The 14080-nt window shown below is 35.3% G+C and overlaps 1 protein-coding gene across 11 annotated transcripts in view; it reads left to right on the forward strand.

Annotated features, from left to right (window-relative positions):
- The window catches only part of DDHD1 (DDHD domain containing 1), an 87991-nt gene that overhangs the window by 53688 nt on the left and 20223 nt on the right, over nucleotides 1–14080 (forward strand). For all 11 annotated transcript variants that reach the window (XM_079120930.1, XM_079120934.1, XM_079120935.1 and 8 more), the window contains one exon: nucleotides 6322–6428. In XM_079120930.1, coding sequence (XP_078977056.1) covers nucleotides 6322–6428 — 107 coding nt within the window. The remainder of the gene's footprint in view (nucleotides 1–6321; nucleotides 6429–14080) is intronic.

The following is a 14080-nucleotide window of genomic DNA, read 5'->3' on the forward strand; positions in this document are numbered from 1 at the left end:
TGAACCAACCTTGCATCCCTGGGATAAAACCCACTTGATCGTGGTGCACTATCTTTTTAATATATTTTTGGATGCGATTTGCTAAAATTTTGTTGAGAATTTTTGCGTCGATGTTCATTAAGGATATTGGTCTGAAATTTTCTTTCCTCTATGTGTCTCTGTCTGGTTTAGGTATCAGGGTGATATTGGCTTCATAGAATGAGTTTGGGAGGGTTCCCTCCTCTTCTATTTTATGGAATACTTTGAGAAGTATTGGAATGAGCTCTTCTTTAAAGGTTTTGTAGAACTCGGCTGAGAACCCATCTGGTCCCGGACTTTTCTTTGTTGGTAGGCTTTTGATGACCTCTTCTATTTCATTGCTTGAAATTGATTTATTTAAGTTGTGTATGTCCTCCTCGTTCAGTTTAGGTCTCTAGAAAGTTGTTGATGTCTTCGAGGTTTTCTGTTTTGTTGGAGTATAGATTTTCAAAATAGCTTCTAATTATGTTTTGTATTTCACTGGTGTCTGTTGTGAGATTTCCTTGTTCATTCCGAATTTTAGTAATTTGAGTTTTCTCCCTCTTTCTCTTTGTTAGTGCGGCTAAGAGTTTATCAATTTTGTTTATTTTTTCAAAGAACCAACTCTTTATTTTGTTAATTTTTCCGATTGTTTCTTTTGTTTCAATTTCGTTGATTTCAGCTCTGATTTTAACTATTTCCTGTCTTCTACTACTTTTGGTGTTGGTCTGCTCTTCTTTTTCTAGGGCTTTGAGCTGTAATGTTAAGTCGTTTATTTGTTGATTTCTACTTCTTTTGTTGAATGCGCCCCATGAAATAAATCTCCCTCTAAGTACTGCTTTCATAGTGTCCCAGAGGTCTTGATATGATGTGTCTTTGTTCTCATTTACTTCTAAGAATTTTTTAATTTCCCTCCTGATGTCTTCTGTTATCCATTCATGATATAATAGTATATTATTTAACCTCCAAGTATTGGAGAAGTTTCTGTTTTTTATTCTGTCATTGATTTCTAATTTCAATCCATTATGATCTGATAGAGTACAAGGTAGTATCTCTATCTTCTTGTATTTGCTAACAATAGCTTTGTGGCATAAAACATGGTCTATTTTAGAGAAGGATCCATGTGCTGCTGAGAAGAAAGTGTATTCGCTCTTGGTTGGATGGTATATTCTATATAAGTCAGTTAAGTCTAAATTGTTGATTGTGTTATTGAGATCTATGGTTTCTTTATTCAGTTTTTTTCGGACGATCTATCCAGCGGTGAGAGAGGTGTGTTAAAATCATCTAGTATTATTGTGTTGTAGTCTATTTGATTTCCTGAATTGAGAAGGATTTGTTTGACATACATGGATGAGCCAATGTTCAGGGCATAGATATTTATGATTGTTATGTCTTGCTGATTTATGCTTCCCTTAAGCAGTATGTAATGTCCTTCTTTATCCCTTCTGACTAGTTCTGGCTTGAAGTCCACATTATCTGAAATGAGGATGGATACTCCAGCTTTTTTGCTGTGTCCGTGTGCATGGTATGTTTTTTCCCATCCTTTCACCTTTAGTCTATGGGTATCTCTATGAGATGAGTCTCTTGCAGCAGCATATTGTTGGATTTTTCTTTTTAATCCAATCTGCCAGTCTTTGTCTTTTGATTGATGAGTTCAGGCCATTAACATTCAGGGTTATTATTATGATATGATTTGTATTCCCAGTCATTTGACTCATTTTTGTTTTTTTGACATGATTTTGTTTCTCCTTTATTTGGCTGTTCCTTTAGGCTAGTTCTTCCCGTTGCTGATTTGCATCGTTGTTTTTCATCTCTTCCTCGTGGAATATTTTGCTGAGAATGTTCTGTAATGCCGGCTTTCTTTTTGTAAATTCCTTTAGCTTTTGTTTATCATGGAAGGATCTTATCTCATCGTCAAATCTGAAAGTAAGTTTTGCTGGGTATAAGATTCTTGGTTGGCATCCGTTTTCTTTCAGGGCTTGGTAAATGTTGTTCCAGGCCCTTCTAGCTTTTAGGGTCTGGATTGAAAAATCTGCTGATACTCTTATTGGTTTCCCCCTGAATGTAATTTGATTCTTTTCTCTCACGGCCCCTAAAATTCTGTCTTTATTTTGTATGTTAGGTATTTTCATGATAATGTGCCTTGGTGTGGGTCTGTTGTGATTTTGTATATTTGGAGTCCTATAAGCATCTTGTACTTGGTTTTCCATTTCATTCTTCAGATTTGGGAAATTTTCTGATATTATTTCATTGAATAGATTGTTCATTCCTTTTGTTTGTTTCTCTAAGCCTTCCTCAATCCCAATAATTCTTAAATTTGGCCTTTTCATGATATCCCATAATTCTTGTAGATTCTGTTCATGATTTCTTACCATCTGTTCTGTTTAGTCAACTTTGTTTTCAAGATTAAATATTTTGTCTTCAATATCTGAGGTTCTGTCTTCCATGTGTTCTATCCTATCGGTTATGCTTTCTATGGAGTTTTTAACTTGGTTATTGTTTCCTTCATTTCAAAGATTTCTGTCTGGTTTTTTTTCAGTATCTCTAACTCTTTATTGAAATGATCTCTTGCTTCCCATATTTGCTCTTTTAACTGTTGATTGGTGCGATCATTTAATGCCTGCATTTGCTCTTTCATCTCCTCCTTCAATGCCTGCATTTGCTCTTTCATCTCCTCCTTCATTGCCTGCATTTGCTCTTTCATCTCCTTGTTTGCTTCCCTGATTGTTTTAATTATGTACATTCTGAACTCCCTTTCTGACATTTTTTCTGCTGTGCTGTCATTGGGTTTTATTGATAAAATAGTATCTAGGTTTGTTTGGGACATTTTCTTCCCTTGTTTTCTCATATTGGTCAGATGTCAGTGGGACTCTGTGATATTGCAGATTTCCTCTATTGGCTTATAGTGTCCCTGTAGATTTCCAGTGTATCACCTCCCACCCTTCAGTAGCCTGAAGTCTTGGAGTAACTTGATAATGCAGTACTTCCGAAGAAAGCTGTCCCTAGCTCGCTGCTGGTTCCAGGGCTTGGAGCTGGCTCTGTGTGGAAAGGCTCTCACTGGGGGGCCTGCTCCTAGAAGCTGGCCATGTGGGAGGAGCCCATCGCTGGAGTGCCCAGGGCTGCCTGGGGAAGACTTTAGCTGCCCTGCCCTACTCTAATAAGTCGCCTGAATCCGGGCCTGCCACCCGGGCCGATCTTTACCGGGTGGGGGAGACTCACCCTGAGGCTTTATTTTAGTCTGAGTCTCTCAATGCCTCCCTTCTTGAATCCTGGGATCTGGAGCGACTGGAGATGCAGTCACCCTCTAGTCTGCCATCTTGGATCCCTAAAATCCATTTTTTTTTAATAATTGTTTTGATGGTCATTTGGACCATCACATAGATTTCACAGATAGCACTTTTTACATGTGTGTCTTCTGTGGGTTGTGGGTAGGAGGGAACACATAGAAGAAACAAAAAATTTTCTAAAATCCATGTTTTCTAAAAATCCATTTTAGCATGTTTGTCATCATACTAAACTGCCTCCTCGATGATTTTCAAGGATTCTTCCAGGTCTATGATGCTGTCTCATAGTTGGGAATGTCAGTTGTAGCTTATCAAGCCAAAATGTAATCAAAAGTTGTAATCAGTTTTTAAAAATAAGCAAATTCTAGTGACCAAAAAAGAACTCCCAGCAATGATTGTTCATACATAAAAGTTCTGTAGAATAAAAACAGTGTCCTTCGACTTCTCATTCCCCAGATAAATTTCTTAGGCTCTTCAGGAATGTAGACAATGAGGATGAGTTAATATTTACTGAAACCCGTTTGTCATTTGTTAGGTTTAAACTCCTGTGGGAGTTTTGAAGGCACTATTGTGAGTGAAAGAAGCTGATCATAACAGAGTATATACTTGGTGCTTTCAGAGAGGCAGAGCTATAGGAACCCAAGTCAGTGTTGCCAGGGCTTAAGGAATGGGGAGGGTTTCAATTCAGGGGGGAGAGTGTGGAAGCTTTTTAAGGAGACAGAACAGTGCTGCATCCTGATCAAGGTGGCAGTCATATAAAACTTAACGCATTAGAACTCAGTTTTACTCTGTGTAAGTTTTTAAACGATAATAAGAACATTCTCTAGGAAACGTAAGTGTACTTAAGAGTAGTAAAAGGCTAAAAAGTTTTCCTTTAAATAAAGACTATGCTAAAGATGTCCATACTTAGCAACATTATACTTGAAGTATTAGCATTGTAATAGTTTAAGAAAAAATAATAGTGATAAGGAATCAAAAACATCTGATTTGATTTATAGTTGATATGTTTGTCTATTCAGACATATAAAAGAATATAGAAATATTTTTAGAATTAATAAGTTTATCAAGGTTGTAAAATAGAAGATCCATATAAAAGTAATTTCACTTCTGGATGCCAGAAAGAAACAGAAATAACAAAAATACAAGGTCTCAGGAAATAACAGAAGATGTGTATTTATATTAAAAAATAAAACTATTAAAAATATTAAATTTGACTTAAATATAAACATAGATTAGGCTGGATGATTCACTCTTCTACAGGTATTGATTCTTCCAAATTGATGTATAGATTCCATGCAATTCTAGTCAAATTTTCCATAGAGTTTTTCATGATACTTGATAATTTTAAAATTATTATAGAAGAACAAAGGATGAAAAAGAACACAGAACAAGAGAGTGAAAGGGGAATCATGACTAAGTAAGTCTGGCTATCTAATAAATTTTTGTAATTAAAGTAGTTTAGTGTTGGTACAGGAAAGGCAAATAGACCCCAGAGTAGACCTGTGCCAAATGTGGAAGCCTTATGTATTTCAGAGCTGGCATTATAGCTCGTTGGTGAAAAGTAAGTTCTGTAAGTGTGTTGGTGGCAACTGGTTGTCCTCGGGGGGAAAAGATGAAAATGTAATCCCTATTTTAGATTCCAGATGCATACATGGATGAATCTCAAACATGATGGAGAGGGAAGCAAACCATGGACAATTTATACAGTGTTCAGAATCAGGCAAAATGAAATAAAATATTTAGGCTCTGGCACATAGTAAATGCTATAGAAGTCATTGACTGCAGTTATTATTATTGAACATGTAGTGAATCTATAAAGAAGGAAAAGCACAATTAATCCAGACTTCTTATTGGTAGTGACATTTAGGTAAAGGGAGACGTCTGATCACTTAGGCATATATTGTGGGCTTTAGACAATGGCAGTATTCTTTTTGTTGGTAGTGGTGGTGCTGGAAATGGAACCCAGGGCCCTGCACATACTAAGCACATACTCTACTACCAAGGTACACACCCAACCCAATGGCAATGTTCTGAGCAAGGTGGTAGGATTATGTTAACTTTTTATAAATAGACCTTGCAATTGCCCATATATATTAAATACTTTTTTTGTGTATGTGTGTGAATTTCACAATAAAACTTTATTGAAAATGTAGTAAATGACATTTAAACTCTTTTCATATCAGCAAAGTGGTTATACCTTTTCACTTACGCAATTTCAAAATAAGCATCATCTATAAATATGTGGTATGACCTATACACATCTATATACATCTTTGAAAAGATTTCTAGTCTCTGCCTGTTATTACCTTCCATTCCTTATTATGTTGTATTAAAGTGGGGATAAATAAAAATAAAATACTAAGTCAATGCAGTGAAAAACTGGAAGATAAATGAAATTGGGTTACTAAAATCGTAAGCCTTTTTCTGCCCACCTTGTGCTTTCAAGTAATAATATTCATCTACAGATAGGCTTTTGGCATGTTTTTATAAGAAATCTGAAGTTTTCTGCATAATTTTATTAGGTAACTTTTTTTCAGCACAGTAAACTATATCAACTTTATTTTGTCTACTGAAGAATTGATTGCTCATTTATTTCACGTTATAAATATATGTCATTTGATAATTCTTGCCCATACTAAAGATAAATAAATGTAAAGCATAGGGAAACTCCTTTTTTTAATTTGTTGTTATTAGTGACACCGAGCATTCCACATGAACAGTTCCAGGCAAAGAACACATAGAGCAAAGAAGTTTTGAGTTTTGACAGTGATCTTCATTCTTTAATGTTCCTTTTATTTTCATGTTCGCTTTTGTTTTTTACTGTTTGGGTTTTTTGTTTTGTTTTGTTTTGGTTTGGTTTGGTTTGGTTTGGTTTGGTTTGGTTTGGTTTTTTACTGAGTTTGGCAAGAAGGGAAAGTCTATTAGAATCAAAGCCAGTCTTGAATATTTTAGATGTTAATTTCAGAAAATGCACCCTTTTTTGCAGTTTTCACCAAATGAAAGACCTCAAGTTTAATTTTGTTCTCGTTTGTTTTTTTAGACACTGTTGATTCCATTACTCCTGACAAAGTACGGGGTTTAAGGGATATGCTGAACAGCAGTGCAATGGACATAATGTATTACACTAGCCCACTTTATAGAGATGAAGTAAGTATCATTATCTTATTGCTTTGGGGTATGTGTCAAAGTGAGAGCACATAAATGACCTAAATTTTAATATTTTATAGTCTTTTTTAAAAAAAGCTAATGAGAAATTGCAGGAATCCATTAATCTATAAATAGCCTCTATTTAATAGTGAATTTGATAATCTTCAAACTAGACTTTGTAGACAGTGTGACTCTTTCAAAAATGGATAGTCCCATGGGTAGAAGATTGTTTAGAAAATAGTTACTTGAAAAATATCAGTTTTTGCAAATCTCATTAATTATGGCTATGTCTTCTCTAATGGATAATAGCTCTCAAATGGTAGTGTTGCTGATGCATCATCCAGATAACCCTGAAACAGGTAGTAGAAGGTGAAGGTTTATTCATTAGGGTGAGAGAATCTCTATCAAATGTGCCTTGTCACTTTATTAGAGAAGGAATTCTGTTCCATAAGAATCTCATAAAAACCCTGTGAAATAGGTGAAATTAGTATCCTCACTTCAAAATTAAAGCAGCTGATGCAAGGAGAGGTTAAGGGCTTGCCTAGGAAATGGCAGAGCCAGGGTTTGAACCAGGTGATGGAGCTCCACAACACGTGCTGGCCACCACTCCTCTCTTCCCTGTTCTCCATACGGCCAGTCTGCTGTCTATTCCCTGGTTGTCTTGACTTTTCTGGGCCTTTAACTTAATCAATACATGTTTAGTGAGTATCTTCTCTGTACCAAAAACTGGCTAACATTGGGACACTTTGAACTGTTAGCCCTCATTAGAGGGACAGGGAATGTCATTGTAGGTGCTTGGAAGTAAAACCAGTTGCTTTGGCTAAATTCCTTTATCAAGGAATCTCAGGTGAGATTTGATGATATACATGCTAATTAGCTGCTAGAAGGAATTTTGAGCTAAGGAAATGATCTATACATTTATCGAAAAGTTGTTTATTGAGAAAGTATTATATATAAGATAGAGTACAAGGATAGGAGAACCTTCCCCCAAGAAGATTTAAAACAGTGTGTTAAAGTGCATGAGCACACATTCCTGAAATGTGGTACCCGAGGAAAAGAAGTCATGGAAATTTTTGAAATTCTTCTGTTTTACCCCCTGAAAAATATTTTAGGCTTATTGTTATAATTAAGATATGTATTTTCATAAATTCTCCTTGATCAAATATGGCCCCAGTTTCTTTCTAAAGACAATGCCATAGGAATTCTGCAAATTGTATGTGGGCCATAGAGACAGACTGTTTGATTCCAGGCCACCTATAACACTTAATTTTTGGATGACCTCTCCATCTACAAAATGGGTATTCTAGCAATAATTACTTCATAGGGCTCTTGTGCACATTATTCGAGATAATGCTTACATTAATATGGCACACAACAGTAATTAACAATTATTACAGGTACTATAATAATACAAAATCATTTTAGTTTCTAAGTCCTGAGCAAAATCCTCCAGTGATGAAGTAGATGTACTACCTTCTACAGACACCTCTACTTTGATAAGAGGAAAGGCTTGATATTTCTGTGAAATATCTTTTATTTAGTTTTTAATCTAAAAATATTCCTGACTTCAGACAATTTGAAATGGAGTGGAGCCTGGCAATAGGGTTTAATGTATATGTTTTCAAGAACATACAAAGATCATACTTTTTGTTAGTAACCAATAGCTATCTTTATGATAACATGTAAAACTTTGCAAAACTCGTAAGTTTATTGTTTTATATGCATTACATTAACTTATACATTTAATTTGCCAAATACTTTCTAAGCACATTTGAGCACACTTTTGTTTTTCTAGACTAATAAAGTGACTTGAAGTTGGCAAAGGTAGTAACAGATAGTATTGTTGGTGTCTTGTCCCTTCCATTTTTAATTTTCTCGAAGGTGGGGGAGGAAAAATGGTTCTATCCCACACCCCACTTCCATGTTCATAAATGCATGCAAGAAATAGTAATGGTCTAAGCCCAAATAGTGTAAAGGAATAAAGGGAAGGGATAGATTCAAAATATAGTTATGAGAGAGAATTAAAAGGACCTTAGAATGCTTTGTTATGAGTGATGACAAGTTTGGAAAAGGTAAAAATGACTTGTGATTTCTAGCCTAGGTAGCTGGTAGGTGGTTCTGATATTAACCAACAGTAGAGGAGGAGAAACCAGATACTTTTGTGGGTAAGAAGGATAGAACATAAGGAAAATATGAACTGTGCTTGCTAAATTTTAGGTATGTTTAGGTAAAATTTCCTTCTGGAATTATATAATACAGATTTAGACAAACGAGGCTAAACAATAGTTTCAGAAGCATTCATGTTCAGCTTTCTAAAAAATGTGATGGCCTTGAAACAAGAATGTCTAGAGAGGGATAGGGAGAGAAAAGGGTCACAATTGGATATCTGAGGAGCATCAGTTAATATGCAGGCAGATGAAGAACACAGGAAGAGAAATCAGAGTTAAGAAGATAACCAGCGAAGAGTAAGTTCCTCAGAGAGAAGAAACTGCACCCATTTTCAGATTAGGCAAAAAGGTGAAGAGACCATTCTATGTACAGGCTAAGAGTAAGAGTTGGAAATACCAAAGAGCTTTGGAATTGAGAGTAAGAAGAGAGCAATTAAAAGAGTTTGGACTGGTCCATAGGGAGAGGAGAATTTAGAGGAAGAAAAATTTGCAGTTAGGTGGTAACTCTGCAAGACAAGGTGGAAGAGTTGTAAAGTTAAGAAGTTGTTTGAATGTAAATAGGTAGAACTTAAAGTTCCAATTAAAATTTGGGGCACAATTGTTTCAGGGACATCAAAATTTTACCCCAGTAACTGTGATAGGACTTAGAGCTAGAAGAAAATGTTTAAATGCTTGCAATTGCAGTCAATCAAAGCTTCTGCAAGTTACCTTTCAGAGATAGGCACCTTTTCTTTAGTTTTAGTCAATTTCATAGTGTAAGAACTCAATGGTATTATTTTAACAAAATTTAAAGTATTACTTATCCAAAATATCAGAAAATTATTTCACCTATTTTGAGAGGAATATACTGGAGTTTAGATTGTTCTAAGTAAAATCCTACAAAGCTTTTCATTGTTGATGTGTGTGAGTTGTCCCCATCCTTCTAATAGGAATGAAGACTGTTCCTTTCAGTGTTTACATATTAGGATATGGATTAATTTGAAGTACTATATTCATGGTGACAATAAATTACTAACAACTCACAAAATATTTTAGTAAGAAACTTAATTGTAAATAAACTATTGGCTTTATTCCTTCTAAAATTGGCAGTGATACTTGGACATATAGATTTTAGGTGTTCTATGGAACGAATGAAGCTTTTCAATAGAGCTGTTTTGTGCTGCTTAAAACCAGTACATTTTTTGTTGTCATTGTTCATTCAGTGTCTTTGAATATCATCCTGCATATCCTTTACATATATGGAGAAATGTTTGTTTAATTGATTAGTTACCACAGAAACGATCTCCTGTCCTGGCTGCCATCTCTTTAATTTTTCTCCATTCCTCTCCTATACTAGTATTGGGCAAGGTCTGCATTGATCTGATTGGCAGTAGTGAGAAACAAAAGGAGAAGAAAAATAAAGCCAGTTCTACCACATTTTCCACACAGTTTACAAAACTAATCTAGGTTTGAAATAAAGAAAATGTTAGCCTCCTAGACACCAGCTAGAAGCCAGCAATGACTTCAGTGTATTCTTTACTTACATGCTGACATACCATTTACCAGAAGGTGAAAGAAGCTACAAGGAGAATTACTATCTGAACCTAATTCTATCCAACAAGGAAGGCATATTTCATGGAATAGAATACTCGTAACTTACATGTTCATAGTCTTTTATTAGTGTTCAGTGGGTATTGTTAGATACATGCTAAAGGTTAGGAAATTGAGCTATAATATTGCAAATGAAACCATTGAGGTGGAAGACAAAGAGAATGAGAAAATACTGTTGCTACAACATACACACAAACACACACACACACACACACAAATGATTAGTAGTATCCCTAAGAGCATATGTTCAAGGTTAAAACATGCTGGGGGGCTAGGAGTGTGACTCAGTGGTAGAGTACTTGCCTAGCACATGTGAGGCCCTGGGTTCTAACCTCAGCACCATATAAAAATAAATAAAGGTATTTTTTTAAAAAAAGTGCTTGAGGCAGGTTCCCAAAAAGTAATATTAAGGGTATTAAAAAGTTGGCATTAATAGTAAGAAGAATAGCAAAAAAAAAAAAAAAAAAAAAAAGTGGTTCAGAGCTCTGGTCATTGGCTAACGATAGTTGAGAAATTGGTCACTTTCTATTCTGTTCTTATATCTTCAAAGATAGTTATCATTCAGGATGAAATCAGCAGTCTTTGGTAGTGTTTTCTGAACATCCCAGATTAAAACGATCACTTGGTTCTTATGGGGGAGACTAGAATTGAAGGTATCAGTCTCAACTTGGGATTTCTAAAATTTGTGCACATACGTGTTATGTACATTTGTAGGTGAATGTGTTTACTTTCATGCATTTCCTATTTGGTCCACTGAAATGGCCAAAATGCAGTGACACCCTGGTCACAGCAAGCAAACCCAGCACCTCGAGCTTTGCCTCTGAGAAACTGTCCCTTGTGAAAGTGGCCAATTCTGGGACTAGGACAACTTGTTATGACAGAAGGTAGGGAAATATTCAAAAGAACGATGCGGCAGGTCTCAAGGACACCAGAGCCCAAGAAGCAGTTCCTACTGACCAAATCTGGAACAATTTGAGCACCAAATATTAAGTAGTTATTAGTTTTGATTGTAAGGACTTGTTAGTACATTTTTAAGGAATTATAATAAGAATAATATAAAGAATTATTCACTTGAAAATCCTACCTCAAAATTGATTATGAATAGATAAATTGGAAGAAGGAAAGTTCTTTGCTTACAATAGAATGCTAGAGGCTGACTGGAGGGATGCTGGAATTGAAAATCATTTGCAACCATCATGGTAGGATCCAACAAAAGATGATTAGGCACAAATCTTCAGTGTATACTAAATTAGCCACAATATTTCATGAAGAGCAGGATTTTTGCATTATCTGTACAAAGCTGCTCATTAGTTTGAAAAGTAGAAAAGGTAATTATACATGGGAGAATTCAGGCAACACTTAGACTTAGCATTCCTGAGGGACAGATGGACATTATGTACCTCCTGATGCTGTACTCAGAGGAGGACCTAGTGTTACTTATGCAGCGTTCTAATTATGAGGAAACATCAGGGACACCAAATGAGGACATTCTAACAAAAAATGTAGGAATGGGACTATGTTCTTTAAAATTATCAGTGTCATAAAAGATAAAGAATGGGTATAGAAAATATTCCAGATTAAAGGAGGCTAAAGGTAGCTAAATACTGTATCCCATCCTAGGCTGTATCCTGTAATGGATGGGGAAACTGCAATAAAGGACTGACAGGACTGGAATGTGAATAGTAAACTAAATAAAACATTGCATCAAGTAAAAGCTATGAAGTTGTAAACTTTACTATGATTATTTCTAGTTTTAGGAAATATAAAATGAAGTGTTTACAGGTAAAAGACCTTGACACTACGCAGTATATCCTCAAATGTTTCCCAGAAATTTTGGAAAGTGTATTCATGTGTGTTATGGAAGCAGAGACACAAATGATAAAGCAATTAGAATATACTGCTCCTAACAGGTGAATCTAGATGAAGCATATATGTGTGATGTTTGTGCTGTTTTTTTATTTCGTAACATTTTATGCATTTGAAATTATTTTTAAATAAAAAGTTACGAAAAGGAAATGGAAAGTTTTCTAGATTCCTCCCCTGGAGATTCTGATTCAGTGGGTCTGAGATGGACCTGTGGATTTGCATTTGACAGTTGCCCAGGAGATGCCATCAGGGAGTTTGGGGAAGCACTGCTTAAGGCATTGTGAAGGACAAAAGAGGTGTGTAGTAAGAAGTGGGCAGAAATTGTTATTTTTTTAAAGAAGATTAAAATTCATTTAACATGAAGTTCATGTTAGGCAATATACTCGAGTTAATTATTAAAAGTATACATTTCCACAAAGGTGGAGGGTGGACCTCATGAAAATCAAAGGGAGATCAGCAGAGGAAAGGGACCAAGGGGTGGAAGTGGGGAGAGAAGGGGGAGTGATATCAAATTACATTGTTATATTGTGTGCATGTACAGATATGTAACAACAAATCCCATCAATATGTACAATTATAACAATAAGAAAAACCTACCACTGGGTTCAATCTTCAGTAGTGAAGGGGAAAAAAGCAAAAACTATGGGCAGGAGATGTAGCTTAGTGGTAGAGCATATGCCTAGCTTATATACAAGACTTGGGTTCAATCCCAGCATCACCAAAAAAATAAACTATTGTTACTTCTAAAGGAATTTATTTTATCTAAGCATTAGGTCTTTCTGTACCTCCATCATATAGATTGTAAATCAGGGAAATTACAAAATTTTAAGGATTGTTGATATTCTTATAAAAGCCAAGTCCAAAGCATTTACATGATAGTTGTCTTCAAACAGAGCCATGTGGTTTCATATCACACTGCATACCCCTGAAACTACATTAACCAGAGACTCATGTACAGCCTAAGTCTTTGAAGGTTTTTATGTGATTTGCCACCAAGTAGTTCCTGAAGTATCATCCCCATGCCAGCAGCATCAGCATCTTGTGGGAACTGTTAAAATGCAGATTCCCAGGCCCATCTCAGAACTTCTGAATTGAGAATTCTTGGGTGGAGCCTAGCAATTCATGTTGACCAAGCCCTCTAGGTGATTCTGATGCATGTTGAAAAGTGGCAAATCGTTGCACTAAATCATGGAATTAGTTTTCCTCAGGAAAAAAAAATTTAAATGTCTAATTAGAGTAAAACGTAGTGCATTCCTCCTTAGAAGAAAGGCAGCTTATAATCCTTCCACATACTATCAACTCCTTTTATCCTTCTCTTTCTTCATTGACTTGGATATGTTTCAGCAGACATGATATGTGGTTTCAGTAGTTTTAACTAGATGTCACTATTATGTTATAGAGTTCTGAGATATCAACAGAGAGTAGTACATCATGCCTTCATTCCTGTCACTGTTATCCCTGCCAAATCATAAAATGCTCAAATGATTACAGTATATCAGCAGGTGAAGAATGTCCAATAAAATTTGATGAAGGATATTTGTCTCTTGAGACATAATAAGATTGAGAGTAGAAGCAGCAAATAACTAATCTTTGTATCAGAGTAGCAATTGACATACTAAGAAGTACTGCCATGAGAAATTGAACATCAAGCAGAGTATAATCAAATAGAAGTAAGTCATGATAGGAAAAGGAGAAACCTGCCTTAAAACTCGAGTCAGGGTACAGTATAGGTTGAGTTACAAAAGAACCTTATTCAAAGTTTTATGGAATATTTCAGTAATACTTGTTAATGTTTAATTTCAAATAAAGAAGTTTTACAATGAAAATTTGCAAAGATGCTTTCTACTTACAAACCTCTAAATTTAAAAAAGCCCTGCTTTTCAGCCACAGAAATCAATTTTTTATTCATTTATATGTCACCAACATAATAGAGATTTTGTAATATCAAGTATGTTAGTATACCACTTATGAACTCAGATATTCATTTTCTAAAATTTACTATGACTAAAAATCACAAGGCACAAAAAT

Source organism: Sciurus vulgaris (assembly GCF_902686455.1).
Source record: "Sciurus vulgaris genome assembly, chromosome: 2".
NCBI lineage: Eukaryota > Metazoa > Chordata > Mammalia > Rodentia > Sciuridae > Sciurus > Sciurus vulgaris.